This window comes from Atheta coriaria, unplaced genomic scaffold (assembly GCF_025399875.1).
Source record: "Atheta coriaria isolate IRGN ID8LTWV9N9 unplaced genomic scaffold, Caltech_Dcor_3.1 hic_scaffold_7_pilon, whole genome shotgun sequence".
NCBI classification, from domain to species: Eukaryota; Metazoa; Arthropoda; class Insecta; order Coleoptera; family Staphylinidae; genus Dalotia; species Dalotia coriaria.
In genome coordinates this window covers 10,773,024-10,791,666 of record NW_027045449.1, presented here as the reverse complement: position 1 = coordinate 10,791,666, position 18,643 = coordinate 10,773,024, and the positions used below count along the sequence as shown (strand labels likewise).

The window sequence follows — 18,643 nt, the reverse complement described above, 5'->3', positions numbered from 1 at the left end:
CGCGCCTGCTCCTGCTCTTACTTACGCAGCATGTGCTTGCTACTTCGCGTTGATCTCGCCTACAATCTTTCACATCAAACACGTGCGATGCTTACATTAACTGCCAAGCTGTCAAAAACGTTAAAAATAGGTTATATTATCATTTTACAGGTTATAACATGATGACATCACATTTGAGGTTAGTGTAACATTTTTCATCATTTTTTAAAGTAATTATAATTGTTTTGCGTTTTTAAGTTGTGGTTTTCTTTATTGGAACATTTTTTCACGCAGCGATTGATGGGATTTGTTGGTTTCGATGACTTTGACGTCCTGGATGTGTAGTGCATTAATTTAATCGAGGTCGCATACAAAATCGCCATGCAAATGCACATCACGACATCACACACTTGAATTAGCATTTCAATTTGGAGACGTTGATGCATTCCAACATACTGGACTTATTTTTCATCTTTTATCGTTTTGATTATGAAATATTAAAATATTTTCAACAAAAACAAAGAAAACTGAGTCACAAGTTATGACAGATGCATTAAAATTAGAAACTGAACTAATCCGTATCAATTTAAATCATTAATTCAACGTCTGCGGTAAAACTGATTTAAGTCACTATAACTTACATGTTTAAATCATTAAAATGTTGATTAGGAAGTAGGAAATGTCAATTGACACGTTTTCTTTCGTAACACTTAAGCAAAATGCAAAACATTGTTTTACATGTTCACGAAAATACACTAAAGAGCTATTTCCCAATAGATGGCGTCACACGCATGCACATTTTACACACCTTATTACAAAATTACGGCGACGTTTAAGGAGCATATCGTAAACTATCTTTACACATTATGCATATCTCGGAGAGTAAATGTATGCAAAGGTTTTGCTCAATTTTTGCACAATTCTTGTGTTCGCGCATCGAACGTGTCATTTTTCGGCTGTTAAAAATGAGCATTAACACAATTTTACGCGTCTACAATAGCACACATTCTAAACCGAACAAAACAAAACACAACGCACAACTATAAAACATTTTTAAGTGACATTACAATAAGATTACAAGCAAACTCCTAAATGCAGAATACAATAGAAGTATTAATTTCGCTGAATGTGTTTTTAATGTTGTACAGAATAAACCAAATTGTTTTTGTCACTTTTACACCTTTGAACTAAATTTAAATCTAATTTGAGGTTAGAAGAAAGAAAAGTTAATTAAACTAGGTGTGAGTTATGTTTTTATGCTTGTGATATTAATTAGTTTTTAATTTAATTAATTGTTCAATTAAAAGTCGCTATAAAACCGATGTGTGATGGCATTTGAAGGTTAAATTGTAATATAGGTTATGTCACAGTGTCACATCATGCCGAGTAATAATACTCGTATTAAATTCATTTGTTTGTTTTTTTCTTCGTTGATTTCACAGCTAAAATTGAACTTTTTGCTGTTATTTTCAAGGTTAAGTTTACGTAGCCTATTATTTAGGTTATGTCACTTCATGATCATGCATAAATTACATTTTTGTGTACTGCCGAAAATAATAGTCCACAATGCTTGATAATGAAGCAATAAATCTCGAAAATCATGAAATTCCCAATTCAATTATAACACAACATAACCTACGTGCTTAATAAACACGTAGGACGACCGAGTCGTGCTCGGACAATAAAAAATAATTCAACATTCAAGTTCAACGACAACGTGCGAAACAATTTGCGTTTCGAAATGGTAAAATCCGGAATCCAACGCATAATTTTAATCAAAGAAATAATTTATTTCATAAATACCAACAGAATCAGATCTCAAAATTACATTAGACACAAAAGACACCATCCTCATTCCTATCCTCAGGTTGTCTCGGTGGAGATATAAACATAGCTGGCGATGGCTGGACTACGCCCGGTAGGGGGACGACACTATGCGGTACGAAAACCGGCCCGAAGGTTCCAGATGACGCGCTGTGTACGCCAGCAGGCGCTGAAGGCGTTCCTGAAGAAGAAGCAGTATTCGAAGCAAATTGCGGAGTTAGGGGAGTATTAGGTGCACGCACCTGTTCGGTAGGGACACCGTAAACCTGAGCAGGAACAGCTGGTGGTCCATAGGTATCCGCAGGAGGTCCGTAGGTATCAGCAGGTACAGCCGGAGGTCCATAAACTTCAGCAGGTGGACCATATACAACAGCAGGGACTGTTACAGGTTTTGGTGTGGTTGTTGTAGTGGTAGGTGTTGGTGGAGGTCCATAAACTTGAGCGGGGACTGGTGGTGGGCCATAAACCACAGCTGGTTCAGCTAGGGGAGCAGCAGTTGTTGGTGGAGGTCCATAAACCTGAGAGGGTGCAGCAGGTACAGCAGGGGCAGCAGGGACATCATTTACAACTGGTACACCATAGATTGGAGATGGGGCTGGAGCAGGTACACCATAGACTGGAACTGGTGCAGCTGGGACATCATTAGATGGAACACCATATGTTGGAGAAACAACAGGCACTTGCTTGGGAATGCTGAATGAGTAAGTGTTTCTGATTGGGATTTTGGCGATTGGAACTGGGTAGTTCGAAGGGACGCCATAGGTTGGAGATGGGGCGATTGGGGCACCATAGGAGGTTGAAGGAATGATCACTTGTGGTGTATCATATTGGTTTGGGGTTTGGACGACGGGGAGTCCATAGGAGTCGCGTAATTGCGGGTAGGCTGAGCCTAGTGCTACCAGAGCACTTAATAAAATAATGCTCTAAATAAAAAATAAAATATTTTAGGTTATAAAATTGAAAATAAAAATATTTTAGGTTAGAAAATGAAAAAATTGTATTTTTTACCTTCATCATGTTGATGCTTCAAATTTCACACTACAACTAATCAATATCAGTCAAAATTTTCTTTTTATACTCGAAATTAATGAGTTATTAACACTTTGACCATTTCTTTGGCATTAAATGGCTTAATGAAGTGTGTAATGTTGAAAATGTTCAAATGAAGACTTAAATTACTTTTTAATGTTACTAAACTATAATAAATAGCTACATTTACATATTTATTCAATTATTGTTTGACACTTTTACTTTTCATTAATTTATTTCACTTGCATTGCAAGCAACCACATGTCCACATCCGGTTTGGCCATTATTGTATTTCTGGTTTATTTCATTGATTTAATGATTCAATATTTGTTTGCATTGTAAAATTGCATTTCGACGCAGAGGCGTTCAAAGTAAATCATTTGCATGTTCATTCAAGGTTGTTTCAATAACAATACAACTCTGTTGACAAGAAATCAATTCATTTTTATTATAAATTTAAACATTTTAATTTTATTTGATTTGATTAATGCAATATCATTAAAATATCTTGTTGTGTGATAGTTTCATTGTCTCTTGTTAGTTTCTCGTTAGTTTCTCGTATCTCGGTGACCGGTCTGCGTCTGGTGCTCCAAATTTGGATTCGCTTCGATTGCGAATTACACGACGCGCATTGCGCCAACCCTGCTCGTAAACAGCAATAATCCACGACCGGGACGTGGGTGTCAAGGTGGTGAGCGCTGAGCGTGGAACGCATGAAGTAACTCGGCGGTAATGCGAAGTAAAACGCCCGCGTGTCGCCGAAGGAACGACACCAACGACGCCAGCAACACGCCAACCAGAGAGATAGATACGAGTTGAAGAAGTGTATGTCCGAGAACGACACGAGGAAACCACACAGAATTTCGCGCGAACCACACACATTCTCGAACATTCAAACATACTCAACTTTTGACGTGTTGCATAAAGTGTACAATTAGTTGTGTTTCCAAAGAAATTCATGTATGTTTGTAAACGTAAGATAAATACAAGCTGTTATATATTGCGGTAATAAATTGTCAACAGTGTCAATGTCAATAAATTTATTAGTTTCTTCTTTTTACTCGCCAGAGTACATTATGTGATAAAATCGGTTCAAAGGCAGAGAAAATAAAATTCTGAGCTATAAATTTCAATTTAAGTTTGACAAGTATGACTTAAGTTGGTTTATACTAACGTGGGATTATTTTACTTGAACTGAATTAACTTTCTTTGTTATTTTTCAAGGTGTCAAATGTTTATTTTTATTTTTTTGTTGATAATCAAAATTTTTCTGAATTTTTTTTGAATAATATTTAATTTTAATTTGATTTAATAGTATATTAAGTATCAAGTGTAAGTACCACGTTGTTAAACACTCGATTGACTACAATAAAATACTTTAGTCACGGCTTTGGCCATCCGTGTTTAAAGTGTCACTTTTTGTGCCTCAAAATCATGGAAAAATGGGTGATTTGAAGACAGAAGCAGAAAAATTAATTTTTTTTTAAATTTTTCATGTTTTGTCTCCAGGTTATTATCAGAAACATTTTTTCCACACTATTTCTAATTTAATACACGTAAAAATAAAATATTATAAAATGTATCATGAATTTCGAATTAAAAAACAAAAATAAATAAAAATTATTTATTTATCAAAGTAGAAGTAATTATAAACTACTAGAAATCATAATAGATAATACTACAAATTAATTAATATTTACTTCTATGATTAAACAAACATAAAATATAATATTTGCAATAATTTCATAATGCCAGTATTGTCGATCAAGGTTTTGTATATAATTATATTGCTGATTTGTTTGTTTATTCTAGAGTCCAAGATAAAGTGTTCCACTATGTTTCTTTTTCCTCGGCTTTTCTTGCATTTAATTATTGCTAAATGTTGTGCTTGTATTCGTATACTTCATGGATATGCATAAGCCTTAGTTTGGTTTATGTTAACATGTTCTTGTATTGCCTCGTGCCTATTTAGTTTATGTGCATAATTTTCCGTTGTTTTCAATTTAATTTCTTAGATTGTGTTTATTTTGTATTGTGTGCGTTGTTTCTGCGAATGGCCGTGGGAAACCGAAGGAAAAAACTCTCATAATTTCCACCAATTCGTATCATTTGCAATTTAAACGTATGCTTGGTTTAAATAGATTTTCCTTTGGACTCGGATTTGTGTTATTGAATTGTGTAATCAGTGCAATTAAGTTCTATAGTCATTGAAGTATGAGTAAGTTTCCATTTGGTGTCGCATGAGAGAATTAACAATTGAAGGAATTGCGTAAGTGGAGGGCGTCAAAGATAAATCTTTTATAGCAAAAATTAAATAAATAAGAAATAAATACCTGAAAAGTGGTTGAAGAGGCCGGAATAACAAACATCTACTCTCACGGAGCGTGTCGAAATGAATTGATATGAAAGATGACTATACTGTACTCGTATTAGCAAAAAACTGGTCATAAACAAAACAAAATAAAGATACACATGTTGAATTCAAACATTGTAGGCAGTCATGCTAGGCAACCTAAATTACAATACTAAATGCATAAATGTTGACTACAAACAGAAATAATCATAAACATAACAATACATGTTTTATTGTAACTTGTCTCTCAATCATAATTAGCAGAATTGTGCCATAATCTTAAACCATTTTGATTTTCCTTTTTAGGGAACACGTAAGACTTAAAAGAAACTGTCTAAAGCACCGTACATCCTGAAATAATAAGGATATCTCAAGCGTGTGTATCTTGTTAATCAATATTCAGTTAAATTTGAAGAAAAATTAAATGATTGTTATTAATTTTAAGGTTTACCAAATAAAAGATTTTTTTAGATTTAAAAATACAACATAACTGTTATCGACTATGTTTATTTATATTTTTAATATTTTCCCTCCTTTGTCAGCATAAACTATTAATTTAAAATTAACCATACAATATTTATATTATTTTTAATGTTAAATTATTTTTATAAAATGAACAAGCAATAATTTGCAATGTTACTGATGAACTCGTAAGTACCATAACAACATTCCTACAATAATTTGTAATATACACACCAATTGTGCAATGAAAAACAGATAACATTTCTGTGAATTACATGTAACGTTTTTCCAACTGTTTCTGTTCTGTTTTTTTTTGCAACATCGCATTTGTACCATAATTATAATTTACAATTTTATTTATAAACTACACCCACACCTTCAGAGTCGCAAATACAGTGCAATATTCGTGTCACGTTTACACACGGAATGAGTAATCCTCCTTTTGATTATTCACTGCTACGGTTTATAAGACACTGGAAATATTTGTAAATGCGCAGAACAATTTGCTTAACGTTGAGACACCTAACATACACAATACACAACTGTAATTTTCAATAAAAATGTTTACACACTCATTTAAAGTGAACTGTTTAGTGGTTTTGTTGTTTACATCATTTTACGGTAAGCATTAAAACATAAATGAAAATAAAACATGTAAGAGTTATTATTATTTATGGGTTTTAAAATATTGTAGGAATATTTGCTCAAATTGACTATGAAACATGCGACAAAAACGGAATTCACTTTTATGAAGAACTAGGATGTAAACCTCAAATGACAGGATCACAACCATGTCCTGATAGTTACAAATGTAAAGATTATATTATTCCAAATGGAAAGTGTTTGTTTTACGGTAAAGAATTAAATAATGGCGATATTGCTGACGGAAGTTATTGTAACAAAGGTTTTGAATGTCGAGCTGAACCAAACAGGTAATATTATTTAACACCAAATGTCAAAAACAACCAAAAAATAATAAACAATAATTTTTAGTAAAGGAACATTTGAAAACTTACTTATAATCGATTGTTTCTTTGGTCCCAATACTGACGGCTGCTACAACACTGGAGAACTAAGAAGATGCTGCCAAACAGAGTTTTGTCGTTAGTATACAAATCAAACTTCATAAAAACATTAATAACATATAAACAAAAAATAATTTTAGCTACTGGACCTGTATATGAATGCCAAGTAGGCAACACAACATACAAAGAAGACCAAGTCTTCACACCAGAAGGCACCTGCTATAATTGCATCTGCACACCAGGTTTCCGCGGTATATACGAAGAACCTTATTGCATAAGAAGGCCATGTGACATGGAATTACGTAGCTCCACACAACTGGAAAAGAAATGCGCACCAGTTTATTACAATGATGACGCGCTGTGTTGTCCAGCCGAATTTTTATGCGGTAATACCAAATCATTCAAAATTTTTAAACCAAAAACCAAAAAAATTAAATTTATATTAATAAATTTCAGCTGAAGATGTAACTTCAACGACTCTGGTTACAAAAGCCCCCGAAAGTAAAAGTCAATGTACATTTGGATCCAATACCTATAACATCGGTGATCAAATACAAGTTGTTGCTAAAAATCAATGGAGTAGTAATATTCAACGCACATGCGAATGCATTGTCCCGCCATATTTAGCATGTGAAAATTCCTTCTCTATTGCAAATTAAAGTGTATTTTTAATTTATGATTACATATAGATATATAATTACATAATGTGTTGTTGTATTTTACTTGCTGAATGTCGAACTCAAGGTTGTCTTGTCTGGTAGGCTCAATAATGAGAGTGAAACTTTTTTACCGAAACTACCTGCTCCTTGTACTCTTCTCCCACTAAAATAACTCTTTCTTAATTTGTGCAGTCTTCACATTTGCACACTTTGACTTTAACTTAAATTTTAACCGCGGTCAGTTGTTTTGTAACTTTTGTAAAGTAAAAAGTGACTTGCAAATATTTTATTCAACATCATTATAGTGATAATTATTTAATTTGCTGTATCATGCATTCGATGCAATTAAATTTCAAATGTCATACAAAAGTTTAAAATAAGTTGAATTTTTATTTTCATTGTGCAAGTCACCTGCGCGTTAGACTTACTAGGTGCCAATAACTGAACTATACATAGTGCAAATAATATTATCGTTCATATTTTTAGTGATAAATAATTTTTGGCCGTAAAAATAATCGGCACGGAAACGGGACATTTGTGCGCGAGTCTTGAACTCTCGCACACGTTTTAAGAAACTGTCACGATGTTAACATTAGGATTATTAATCTGGGCACTAATAGTGATTGTTTTATTTAAATTATATCAGAAATATGTGGAGAGACAGGTGTTTTTAAGTAGAATTGCTCATATTCCGGGGCCGCCATCACGTCCTTTGGTTGGTAATGGGTTGGATTTTAAAGGAACTACAGGTAATTGATTAGTTTTATATCATAAAATATTAATATCTTATTTAGTGCATGCATAAATTAACCTTAAATAATATTTTTAGTTTAAGTGAATTTCTGCGACCTTAAACTTAACACGCGTTTGTCTAAAGTTTACTTCAAGGTCACATGCGGTTACATGTGGTTTTATAAAGTTTTATTAAGATGATTTGGCATGGATATGCATAATTTTTGTTTTAGATGTTTTACCTGTGATGATGCAGTATACGAAAGAATATGGTCCTACATACAGACTTTTTCTTGGCGCTGATACGAATATAGTGACTTCTGATTTGAAATTTATTGAGTTTTTGGTAACATCAACGACACAAATTACGAAATCATTGAGTTACCGTTTTCTTGATAAATGGTTGGGAACTGGTTTATTAACAGCGTCGAATCCTAAGTGGAAGAAGCATCGACGTCTGCTTACTCCGACATTCCACTTTAAGATTTTAAATGATTGTATTCCGATTTTCCACTCAAACGCACAGAATCTCATTGAGCATTGGAAAGGATCTAATGGGAAAATGGTTGATATACATAAGGATGTTTTACTTTGTAGTTTGGATGTGATTTGCGGTAAATAATTTAAAAAACTTGTTTTTAAATATATTTTTAATGTTTTTAAATTTTATTTAATAGAAACTGCCATGGGAAATCCAATAGGCGCTTTAAAACAAAGAAATGGTTCACATTATGTCAAAGCAGTCAAACACATGACCAAAATGGTAGTGGAACGCACGTTTTCAATATGGCGTCAATTCGATTGGATCTATCAAATGTCCCCAGAGTACCAAGCGGATAAAAAGAATACGGCATTTCTTCATGGTGTCACAGAAGGGGTTATCAAAGTAAAACGTCAAAGACTAGCTGAAAAAGAAAGTAAAGAAAGTAAAGACAATGAAGAAGACCTAGATGATAGTTTTGGAAAAAACAAACTCGCCTTCTTAGATTTGCTTCTAAAATGCTCCACTGAAGAAGGAGGCACTTTAACTAACGAAGAAATTAGACAAGAAGTTGATACATTTATGTTTGCAGTAAGTAATGCCAAAATTTACATGAAAATATAAACAAAAATAACATTATCTATCACAGGGCCACGATACCATTTCTTCAGGAATGTCTTTTACATTATATCTTCTATCACAACATCAAGATGTCCAAGAAAAAGCTTTTGAAGAAGTATCTAAAATATTGGGTGAAGATAATACCATCACAATGGAAAAACTAAACGAAATGAAATATCTTGAAATGGTTATCAAAGAAAGTTTGAGGTTATTCCCTCCAGTTCCTATGATTGGCAGAGAATTTACAGATAACGTCGTTTACGGTAAAAAATTTATTTTAATTTTATTTTATTAAAATATTAAATGTATTATTTAAGATGGTGAAGTATATCCTAAAGGCCTACAAATAACAATCCTTCTCTACGCTGTCCATCGATGCAGTGAAATCTACGAAGAACCAAACAAATTCAACCCAGAAAGATTCACATCAGAAAACTGTGCAAAACGATCAAACTACGCCTACCTACCATTCAGTGCCGGACCTAGAAACTGCATCGGACAAAAATTCGCCATGTTGGAGATGAAATCAATGCTCAGCTCCCTTCTACTTAAATTTAGATTCAAACCATCCAATGAAGAACTCCAAATAGCATCAGAAACAGTTCTAACATCTCTAAACGGCATTAACGTCCACATTGAAACAAGATAAACCCATTAATTAAGTATAAATAAGTAAGGTTATTTTTAGATTATTATAATTATCATTATCACACACAAAACCACATTGAACCCATTTTTATTTGTACCATCACCACAATAAATGATAAAATGTTGTTTTATATAACGAAAATTCACGTGCATGATTTAATTATAAAACCTGATAACCACATAACTTATAAAGACTTATTAAATACAATAAAGCTAGAGATCCAAAGCGCCTCCGTTGGTGACCTGTACTAGCGGAGTCAAAACCGTGATGGCTTCCAGGACATCCCCAGGAACACCAGGTTTAGTACTAAGAGCAGCCAAGAATTTATTGGTGAATGCCCCCCGCTTGATGTTACTCGTCCAGAATTCAAACCCGGGTGACGATAGAAGTTCCTGGGTGTCTTTGTTGACATACGACCAAAAGTGATGGAATGCATCGAATTGCATCTTACTAAACACCGAGAAATCAAACACATCGTTGAATATATCGCTGAGATCCAAAGTCTTTGTGAAAACTCTTTGCATCGATATAGCTTCTGATTTGATCAAAGTTTTGAAATATGTTGCTGCAACCCTTGTGGGTTCATCCAACCAATCACATTGCTCCGCCAGATTTAGAATTTCTTTCAGAATCAATTCATTTGAAGCAAATGCACTTAGGTTGATATTCTGAGTCACTTTGTTGATTAACGCACTGTTAGACAAGAATTGCACCATATGTTCATAGAGTTTTTTGAGATTAGGTCTTGCAGGTTCCGGAATAAGACTAATCAATGATTTATAATCAAAGAATGGAGCGTGGTTCAAGTAGTAGATACAAGCTTGCTTCACATCAGCAGGAACTTGTGGATTTGTTGATAACTGAGTCAGAATTGTTTTAAATGAATTTAGATCCGTTCCAAATTGTGCTGATTGATTGAAACAGTGATATATCAAATCACTTCCAAGGAATTGTATCAGAACAGTCCTGAAACGTTCTTCTTCAGGGTATGCAACCGGTGGGATCTGCGCACCAAAAACTTTAAAGTCAAAATATGGTTGTTGAGTTGTCAGAGGTAGAGCAATAGGTGCCTGAGATGTTATAGGCATAGGTATCGGAGCATATCCCAAAGATTTCATGGAATGCATCGAGTTCTGAGCATAAGCTGCTTGCATTGATTGACTCTCCTGCATCTGCCATTCTTGATTATTTTGTTGAAGGTATGCTGCTGCACTCCGGACACTTTCAGATATTTTTTCATTGTGACTTGTCATATCCAGCATATTATTCAATATTAAACCTGGTTGTTGATGCATAAAGTTTAGATTTTGATAGGTTTCTGTTGCCTGTTCACTGTGGATATATTGATTGAAGGTGTTATAAGCTTGAGTTGCTTGTTCTCCTTGGGGAGCTGGTACCAAATGGAAAACATAATCCAATTCATTCTGTAATGTAGGTTTATACATTTCATTATTGTAATAAATAGCAGCTTGGAGTATTTCTCTTGATATCGCACTGTTTTGACTGTTGATGATCACTGTGAAGATTGTCCTGAGTAGATCCTGTTGATTTTGACTGAAATCTATGTTACTCTGTTGGAGGAGTTCATACATTGTGTTACTCCTGAAGAAATTATCAACTGCGTAGTAATATCTCATGTTTTCCTTCCCTGATGGGAGTTGTATTAATTGGAAGGCTTTACAGAGTTTGTAAAGGTGATCAAGGTGAGGTTTCTGCATCACACCGAATGTAAACGGAGTTGGTTGGATTTGACTTTGAATCAAGGTGATTTCACTGTCTGCAAAACCAATTTCACGAGCTATTAACATGAAATCTTGTAGGAGTTCCATTGGTGCAATCTTCAAATCAATATTAGTATCCTGACGAATTATTGCTGGTACCTCAGTGTGGAGATATCTATCAATAGCGTTGTAGCAAATAATAAAATCAATAGATTTTGTGTTTATGGTTGCCGGTACGATTTTATGGAATAAATTATCAAGAGGTATTAAATGCGCCCATGGAGTCATAAGAGCTGTTTGTTTTAAAGATGGCAGCGCCATCTCATATCTTTCTGAAGCAAGTCGGAGATCCATCGGGATATCATTAGTATGCGCAGCTGTCTGGATAAACTGCGAGAGTAAATTAGCATTTGAAGCGTTTAAACTGATTCCTGAAGATAATATAAGATTCTTTCCTAATGGGGAATGAAGATAATTCAGTAAAGTCTGACGGTCAGATTGGTATGTCTCAGAAATATTCATAGAATTAAATTCGGATTCAATTCTGCTGATAGCAGAAGACATTGATGCTTGATTGGTTTCCAATGTTGTTGTTCCTGCTGAAGGCATCATGACAGTTGTTGGTGAGGGCATAGCAGGTCCAGGAGTAACCATTGGAGGTGTTCCTCTTGGTACCACTACCCCAGTAGTTGGAAGATAACCTGGATTTATTATAGTTGGCGCTGTAGGCAACGTCATTGGATTATTCCCGAAGTAAATATTTGAAACACCTCCAATCATTCCTTTGTTAATCATTTTTAAGTAGTAATCTGCTACTATCTTCATATCAGTCAACACCAATTTTGTATTCTGAGTCAAAACTAAGATATCTCTCAAAATTCTCAGATCAGGTTTATGTAGATTTAAAGTAATCGTGTTCAACAGTTGTAGAATCTCATTTCCTTTGAAGTAATTGATCATCAAGTTGTAATACTGTGCTTCGTGTATAGACTTAGGTCTTGGTAACAGAAGAGTAAGTCTATCCAATTTGTTTCTGAGAAGGTTAACACCCCAGAATTCAGTGTTAGAATTAAACAGTTGCAGATAGAATCTAGCTGTTCCTCTGACATCAACAGGGATTTGATCACTGTAAACCAAAGCTTGAAGAATATCCAATAGGAGACTAAGACCTGTTTTGGTAAAATCAATCTGAGAAATCAAAAATCTCGGAACTCCATATTGAAGATAAAGTCTCAGAGTGTTGAAATATCTATTTGAGAGATAATTAGTTGGTTGTGGGAGGAAACTCATCAACGCATCCATATTACATGGAATATTTCCCAAAAGTGGTTCCAGAATATACTTGGCATAGTGATAAGCTCCTTCACGAATCTCATTAGCCACATTGACATCCTCCTGAACAATCATCAGAATGTTATAGAGTATCTCCCGTTCATCCATGTTGTAATTAAAGTGTGCATGACGTAGAATAGTATGCAATTCTTGACTTTGTAGGAAATTCGCTAAATTTGTTTGATATTTTGATACAATATTTGATGATACACCCTGTAGACTTGTAAATGCATGTTGTACCTTTGTCATCACCATACTTTCATATTGAAGTGTTTGATGAACTTGCTGTTTGTAATATGAAGCAGCCCTTAAAGTTTGTGCATCCAAATAGGTCATGCCTCCCATTTTTTCTAGGATCTGTTCAAGAGCAGTGAAAGCACTTTGTGAGAAATCAAAACCATCTTGGAATATCATATAAGCTTGATCACTAGTCAAGAATGATGAAATCAATCCAAAGAGATTTCCATCAATTTGTACACTGCGTAATTCCTGCAGTAAATACTCAATATATTGCTGTTGTTGGACTGTCAATCCTTCATTGTACATTGATTTCAAATAATACAAGATAGATTGTCTGTATTCCTGGTTTAGATTGATGTTTTTCAGAGCGCTGGTCAAGATATTATGCAGCATCATTTTTTGATCGCTTACCACAGGTAAATTCATCTGTTTGATGATTTGTAGGAAGTTTGTGCTTGTAAACAAATTCTGAATGTTTCTAAAGTACATGTTTTCATAGTCCACTGATGGTTGTGGTATTATGGTGAAGAGTTTATCAATTCCGTATTTATTCCTGACAGCGAAGTAATCAAGATATTCTAGGTAATATGAAGCAGCGCTTCGGACTTCTGATGATACAAAAGCACTGGATCTTATCATGTTCAATGCTTGGAGGTAATCAAAGTTACCATTTTGGAAGAGTTGATATGCTGTGTTGCTGGTTAAGAATGATTTGATTATTTGATACATGCGATTGTTACCATGAAGGCTTTGGAGCTTTTGAAGCATGATATCAAAGTTTGATTGAACTTTTGATTTTCCTGTCATGGATATTTCTTCGTTAAAAACAGATTTGAAGTAGTATTGAATAGCTTGTTTGTATTCCACGCCCAAGTTGAGGTTTGAAAGTGCATTTAGTAACATGTCATGCAGCATTGTTTTCTGATCATTCACAATTGTCATATTGCTTTGTCTGAGGGTCTGCAGGAAAGCTGTGCTTGTGAATAAAGATCTTATCTTGTCATAATAGCCTTTTTCTACACCGATTTTCGGTTGTGGAATCATTGAGAATAGATTATCCACGTTATACTTTTGTTTCAATGAGAAATAATCCAGGTATTGCAAATAATAAGAAGCAGCGTTTTTAACTTCAAGTGGTATGTATGCATTGGATGCCATCATTCTAAGCGCTTGCAGGTAATCGAAATTTCCTTGTTGGAAGAGTTGATAAGCCATGCTGGTTCTCATAAATGATGAAATCACCTGGAACATGTGATAATCACCATGAAGACTTTCAAGTTTCTGAAGTAAAAAGTCATAATTTGATGATCCCGCAGATGGGGATGAAATTAATCCTCCGGTGTACACAGGTTTTTGAATTTGTGTTCCAAACATTATTGGTGATTTCGTAAACATGGAAACATCTTCATTGTACATTGATTTGAAGTAGTACGAAATTGCTTGTTTGTAATCCATACTTAAATTCATGCTTTGAAGCACTTTGAGCAGAAGATCATGTAGCATTTTACTTTGGTCATTTACCACGGTCATATTACTCTGTTTGATGATGTTTAGGAATGATGTGCTTGTGAATAGTTGTTTCATCTTGTCATAATACCCTCTATCTTGACCAATTTGTGGTTGAGGAATCAAAGTGAAAAGTTTATCAATACCGTATTTGTTTTTGACATTGAAGTAACTAAGATATTCCAGATAATAAGAAGCAGCTCTCTTTACTTCTGCCGAGACAAATCCACTTGACATTATCATATTTAATGCTTGGATGTAATCATAACTTCCTTGCTGGAAAAGTTGATAAGCGGCGCTGCTTCTCATGAAAGATTCGATTATTTGATACATGCGGCTGTCTCCATGAAGATTTTGTAGTTTTTGAAGCAGGAAATTGAAGTTTGATTGGTATCTAGAGCCAAAACCAGTTGATCCATTTTTATACATTCCTGATCCGCCCAAAAACCCTCCTGATCCACCTGAAAACCCTCCTGACCCTCCCGAAAACCCTTCTGATCCACCCAAAAACCCTCCTGATCCTCCTGAAAATCCTCCTGATCCGCTCGTGAACATTGACGCATCTTCATTGTACATTGATTTAAAGTAATAGGTAATTGCTTCTCTATATTCCGAATTCATATTGAGGCTTTGAAGGACTTTGAGCAGAAGATCATGTAGCATTTTGCTTTGGTCATTCACCACAGTCAAATTACTCTGTTTAATGATGCTCAAAAATGATGTACTAGTGAATAATTGCCTCATCTTCTCATAATACCCTTGATCTTGAGCAAATTGTGTTTGAGGAATCAAAGTAAAGAGTCGATCAACACCATATTTGTTCTTCACATTGATGTAATTCAGATATTCCAAATAATAAGAAGCAGCTCTCTTGACTTCAGCAGAAACATATCCACTGGACATTATCATATTTAATGCTTGGATGTAATCGTAACTTCCTTGTTGGAAAAGTTGGTAAGCAGCGCTGCTTCTCATGAAAGATTCAATTATTTGATACATGTGGCTGTCCCCATGAAGGTTTTGTAGTTTTTGAAGAAGGAAATCAAAGTTTGATTGGAATCTAGAGACAAAACCAGTTGATCCATTCCTAAACATTCCTGATCCACCCGAAAACCCTCCTGATCCGCCCGAAAACCCTCCTGATCCGCCCGTAACCATTCCAGATCCTCCCAAAAACCCACCTGATCCGCTCGTGAACATTGACGCATCTTCATTGTACATTGATTTAAAGTAGTACTGTATCGCCTGTCTATATTCCGAGTTCATCTGGAGAGACTGAAGAACTTTGAGCAAAATATCATGTAGCATTTTACTTTGATCATTCCCCACAGTTATATTACTCTGTTTGATGATGTTCAAAAACGATGTACTTGTGAATAATTGCCTCATTTTCTCATAATATCCATGATCTTGCCCAAATTGTGTTTGTGGAATCAAAGTAAACAGTTTATCAACGCCATATTGTTGTTTGACATTAAAGTAATTCAGATACTCCAAATAATATGAAGCAGCTCTCTTCACTTCTGCAGAAACAAATCCACTAGACATAATCATATTCAATGCTTGCAGATAATTATAACTTCCTTGTTGGAACAGTTGATAGGCCATGCTACTCCTCAAAAATGATTCCATTATCTGATACATTCGACTATCACCATGAAGACTCTGCAGTTTTTGAAGCAGGAAATTAAAATTCGACTGTGAATTTGTATTCATATTGAAGTATGAATTTGAATTGCCTGTTTGAATATTTTCATGGAACAAAGACTTGAAGTAATAGGAAATAGCCTGTTTAAATTGTCCACTCAACATTGACTCCTCATAGCATTCATCAAAATCATTTTCAAGCGTAATCTCTGATCAGTTATCCCCTGTAAATTACTCTGTTGGATTATTTTGAGGAACGATGAACTCGCAAACATATTCTTCAAATTATTATAAAACATCCATTCTGAGTCCATGGATGGTTGCGGAATCATTCCAAACAGTTGATCAACATGATATTCTTGTCTAACAGACATCGCATTATAATATTCCAAATAATACGAAGCAGCTTTCTTGATATCAGCTGATACAAAAGCATTCGATTGAAGCATCATTAAAATATCCTGAAGTAAATGTGTCGATTTCAAATTCAAACGATTTATAGCTGTTCCCATGATGGTTCTAAACTGAGCACTATTCATAAATCCATTCAAAATTTGATAATATTCTCTTCCAGGTGATTGAGTAAACGAAGGAATAGATCTTGTAACTTCTGTAACAGTATTCACACTGTGGAAATACTGCGAATAAAATTGGAAAGCCTCTCTTAAAATTCCAGTAATTTTAGAAGATTGTAAACCCTTTAGGAGTAGATTATACAAATACGCTGGGCTAGCCGTTGGTGGTCCAGCCAACTGTATCAAATCATAAACCATAGTTCCCGAAGTCAAAAAATTAATCAAAACATTCCGATAAGTCGAATTGAAGCTCGGAATAAAATTAACAAGCTCATTAAATGTGTGTATGTAAGTCTGCTGGGTATGAAATTCAACTTCTTGTTTATTAAACAACTCCAAGTAATATTTACTCGCTTGTTGAAGTTGTCCAGATGATTCAGTATTCAAAATCATCGAGAATATTTGTTTGAGGATAGTCCTAGTTGATTGCGTGAAGTCAATCTGTTGATATTGCCACGCTGGCATAGATTTCAAATAATTCACCATTAAATTATAATATTCAGATTGGCCAGAATTCAGAGTCAGGATAAGTCTGTTGAAATCATCGTTTCTCAATGCTTCGAAATCAATCACAGAGAAATTCACTTCTCCAACTGGTTCTATTTAAAAATTAAAAAAACGCAGAAAAATTATTTTTTGTTTTTAATTATATTAATAAATAACTTACCACTGTTTGCTTGGAACCTCGTAAGGAGATATTTAACGATGTTGTAAGTCACACTTTTCGTCAAAAAAATCGAAGAGTTCACAATGTTTTGCGTAAGACTTTCATTGATAAGCTGTTCAATAATCCCCAAAAGTCGCGCATTCTGCATGTGATTATCATGAACATAAACGAGATAATTCAAAGCCATAAAATAATCATCAAAGTTCCCTTCCTGCGCCATCCAACGAAGATTTTGTAAAATAAAATTTATATTGCCGGTAACCAATGAATTCCAATATTTTTCATAGGTGGATTTTTGTTCCATTGTTAGATAACTATTAGAACTGTAGAAATTTTGAAATTCTTGATTAAAAGACGCCGATGTTGATGATGATGATGATGTTGATGATGATTGCTGTCCGCCATATTGTAAAATCGCCGTGGTTGGGTTAATTAAAATCACAATCAGCAGGCAACCGAGAAAGCAATTAGGTTTGAGTTTAACAGTAACATCGGCGAAATCAATATCGGATACGATCATCGTGTCGCGCGGGACGTCAGTCCACTGCTTTCATTAATCCTTTGATTCATTTATATACGTCCAACAGGACGATAAGCAATGTCAATCTCGAGAGAAACCGATTATCAATAAGTTGCGCGGTTTATCACACACCGCAAGCGCTCTGCCGCTCTAGTTTTAAATTTCATCTTATCGCCCGCCGAAAGCCGAAAAGAAAACTTCTGCCGCTGGTTTATTTTTATCAATTCGGTTACATGCATCATTATGGCCTGTCCGGCGCTTCTCGATAATAATTAGTTATTTAAATAAACTAAAATACCGGCGATCAGCGCGAGCAGTTATTTCGCCATTTGTTCGGTCATCATTTTGCTCGTTTTCGGCCAACAATGCCCAATTTTGCGAGTACGATTTATGCTGATGTCGAGCTTGTAGCCAGTTTGCGTATAATTGGTCATTACGTGATTCAATTGAAACCGAAGCTCTAGATTGCCGTGACAAATAGGATTTTTTACGCTAATTTACATTCTTTTAAATTTTGTTGCGCGACTTTATCGTTTTGAGTTTACAAGTGATTCAAATATTGACGCGACAACATCTTTTTTCACGGCTGAATAATAACTTTATAATTTATTACTGCGCAAA

The 18,643-nt window shown here is 34.7% G+C and overlaps 4 protein-coding genes across 5 annotated transcripts; 2 read left to right on the top strand and 2 right to left on the bottom strand.

Annotated features, from left to right (window-relative positions):
- Positions 1-1,748: 1,748 nt before the first annotated feature.
- LOC135795573 (uncharacterized) lies at positions 1,749-5,252 on the bottom strand. 2 transcript variants are annotated; one of them, XM_065307288.1, is made up of 3 exons: positions 5,166-5,252; positions 2,046-2,726; positions 1,749-1,984 (listed from the first exon to the last, which is right to left on the bottom strand). In XM_065307288.1, exons 1-3 carry the CDS (start codon positions 5,199-5,201, stop codon positions 1,889-1,891), a joined length of 813 nt encoding a protein of 270 aa, XP_065163360.1. In that variant the 5' UTR covers positions 5,202-5,252; the 3' UTR covers positions 1,749-1,888. The 2 variants fall into 2 exon arrangements, with proteins under 2 accessions (XP_065163360.1, XP_065163361.1); XM_065307289.1 differs by lacking the exon at positions 5,166-5,252 and adding an exon at positions 2,812-2,849.
- A 778-nt stretch (positions 5,253-6,030) lies between these two features.
- Positions 6,031-7,377, top strand: LOC135795706 (protein eyes shut homolog). Its single transcript, XM_065307468.1, has 5 exons — positions 6,031-6,268; positions 6,342-6,579; positions 6,641-6,750; positions 6,813-7,058; positions 7,129-7,377. The coding sequence occupies exons 1-5, from the start codon at positions 6,208-6,210 to the stop codon at positions 7,329-7,331; spliced, it is 858 nt and encodes a 285-aa protein (XP_065163540.1). The 5' UTR covers positions 6,031-6,207; the 3' UTR covers positions 7,332-7,377.
- A 165-nt stretch (positions 7,378-7,542) lies between these two features.
- LOC135795705 (cytochrome P450 4C1-like) lies at positions 7,543-9,955 on the top strand. The gene is made up of 6 exons (XM_065307467.1): positions 7,543-7,762; positions 7,818-8,080; positions 8,297-8,677; positions 8,741-9,135; positions 9,194-9,428; positions 9,483-9,955. Exons 2-6 carry the CDS (start codon positions 7,915-7,917, stop codon positions 9,812-9,814), a joined length of 1,509 nt encoding a protein of 502 aa, XP_065163539.1. The 5' UTR covers positions 7,543-7,762; positions 7,818-7,914; the 3' UTR covers positions 9,815-9,955.
- LOC135795704 (uncharacterized) lies at positions 9,886-18,035 on the bottom strand. Its single transcript, XM_065307466.1, has 2 exons — positions 17,503-18,035; positions 9,886-17,434 (listed from the first exon to the last, which is right to left on the bottom strand). The coding sequence occupies exon 2, from the start codon at positions 16,423-16,425 to the stop codon at positions 10,027-10,029; it is 6,399 nt and encodes a 2,132-aa protein (XP_065163538.1). The 5' UTR covers positions 16,426-17,434; positions 17,503-18,035; the 3' UTR covers positions 9,886-10,026.
- Positions 18,036-18,643: the final 608 nt, after the last annotated feature.

What these genes read in the sequence shown, in the direction of transcription:
- LOC135795573 (XM_065307288.1), bottom strand. Translation starts at nt 5,201, where the DNA reads ATGTTTGTTATTCCGGCCTCTTCAACCACTTTTCAG. An exon ending in CCTCTTCAACCACTTTTCAG is followed by an intron (nt 2,727 to 5,165) that starts GTATTTATTTCT and finishes TTTTTTATTTAG; the next exon opens with AGCATTATTTTATTAAGTGC. An exon ending in ACGGTGTCCCTACCGAACAG is followed by an intron (nt 1,985 to 2,045) that starts GTGCGTGCACCT and finishes CTTCTTCTTCAG; the next exon opens with GAACGCCTTCAGCGCCTGCT.
- LOC135795706 (XM_065307468.1), top strand. Translation starts at nt 6,208, where the DNA reads ATGTTTACACACTCATTTAAAGTGAACTGTTTAGTGGTTTTGTTGTTT. An exon ending in TGTCGAGCTGAACCAAACAG is followed by an intron (nt 6,580 to 6,640) that starts GTAATATTATTT and finishes AATAATTTTTAG; the next exon opens with TAAAGGAACATTTGAAAACT. An exon ending in CTGCCAAACAGAGTTTTGTC is followed by an intron (nt 6,751 to 6,812) that starts GTTAGTATACAA and finishes AAATAATTTTAG; the next exon opens with CTACTGGACCTGTATATGAA.
- LOC135795705 (XM_065307467.1), top strand. Translation starts at nt 7,915, where the DNA reads ATGTTAACATTAGGATTATTAATCTGGGCACTAATAGTGATTGTTTTA. An exon ending in TAGTTTGGATGTGATTTGCG is followed by an intron (nt 8,678 to 8,740) that starts GTAAATAATTTA and finishes TTTATTTAATAG; the next exon opens with AAACTGCCATGGGAAATCCA. An exon ending in TACAGATAACGTCGTTTACG is followed by an intron (nt 9,429 to 9,482) that starts GTAAAAAATTTA and finishes GTATTATTTAAG; the next exon opens with ATGGTGAAGTATATCCTAAA.
- LOC135795704 (XM_065307466.1), bottom strand. Translation starts at nt 16,425, where the DNA reads ATGTTGAGTGGACAATTTAAACAGGCTATTTCCTATTACTTCAAGTCT.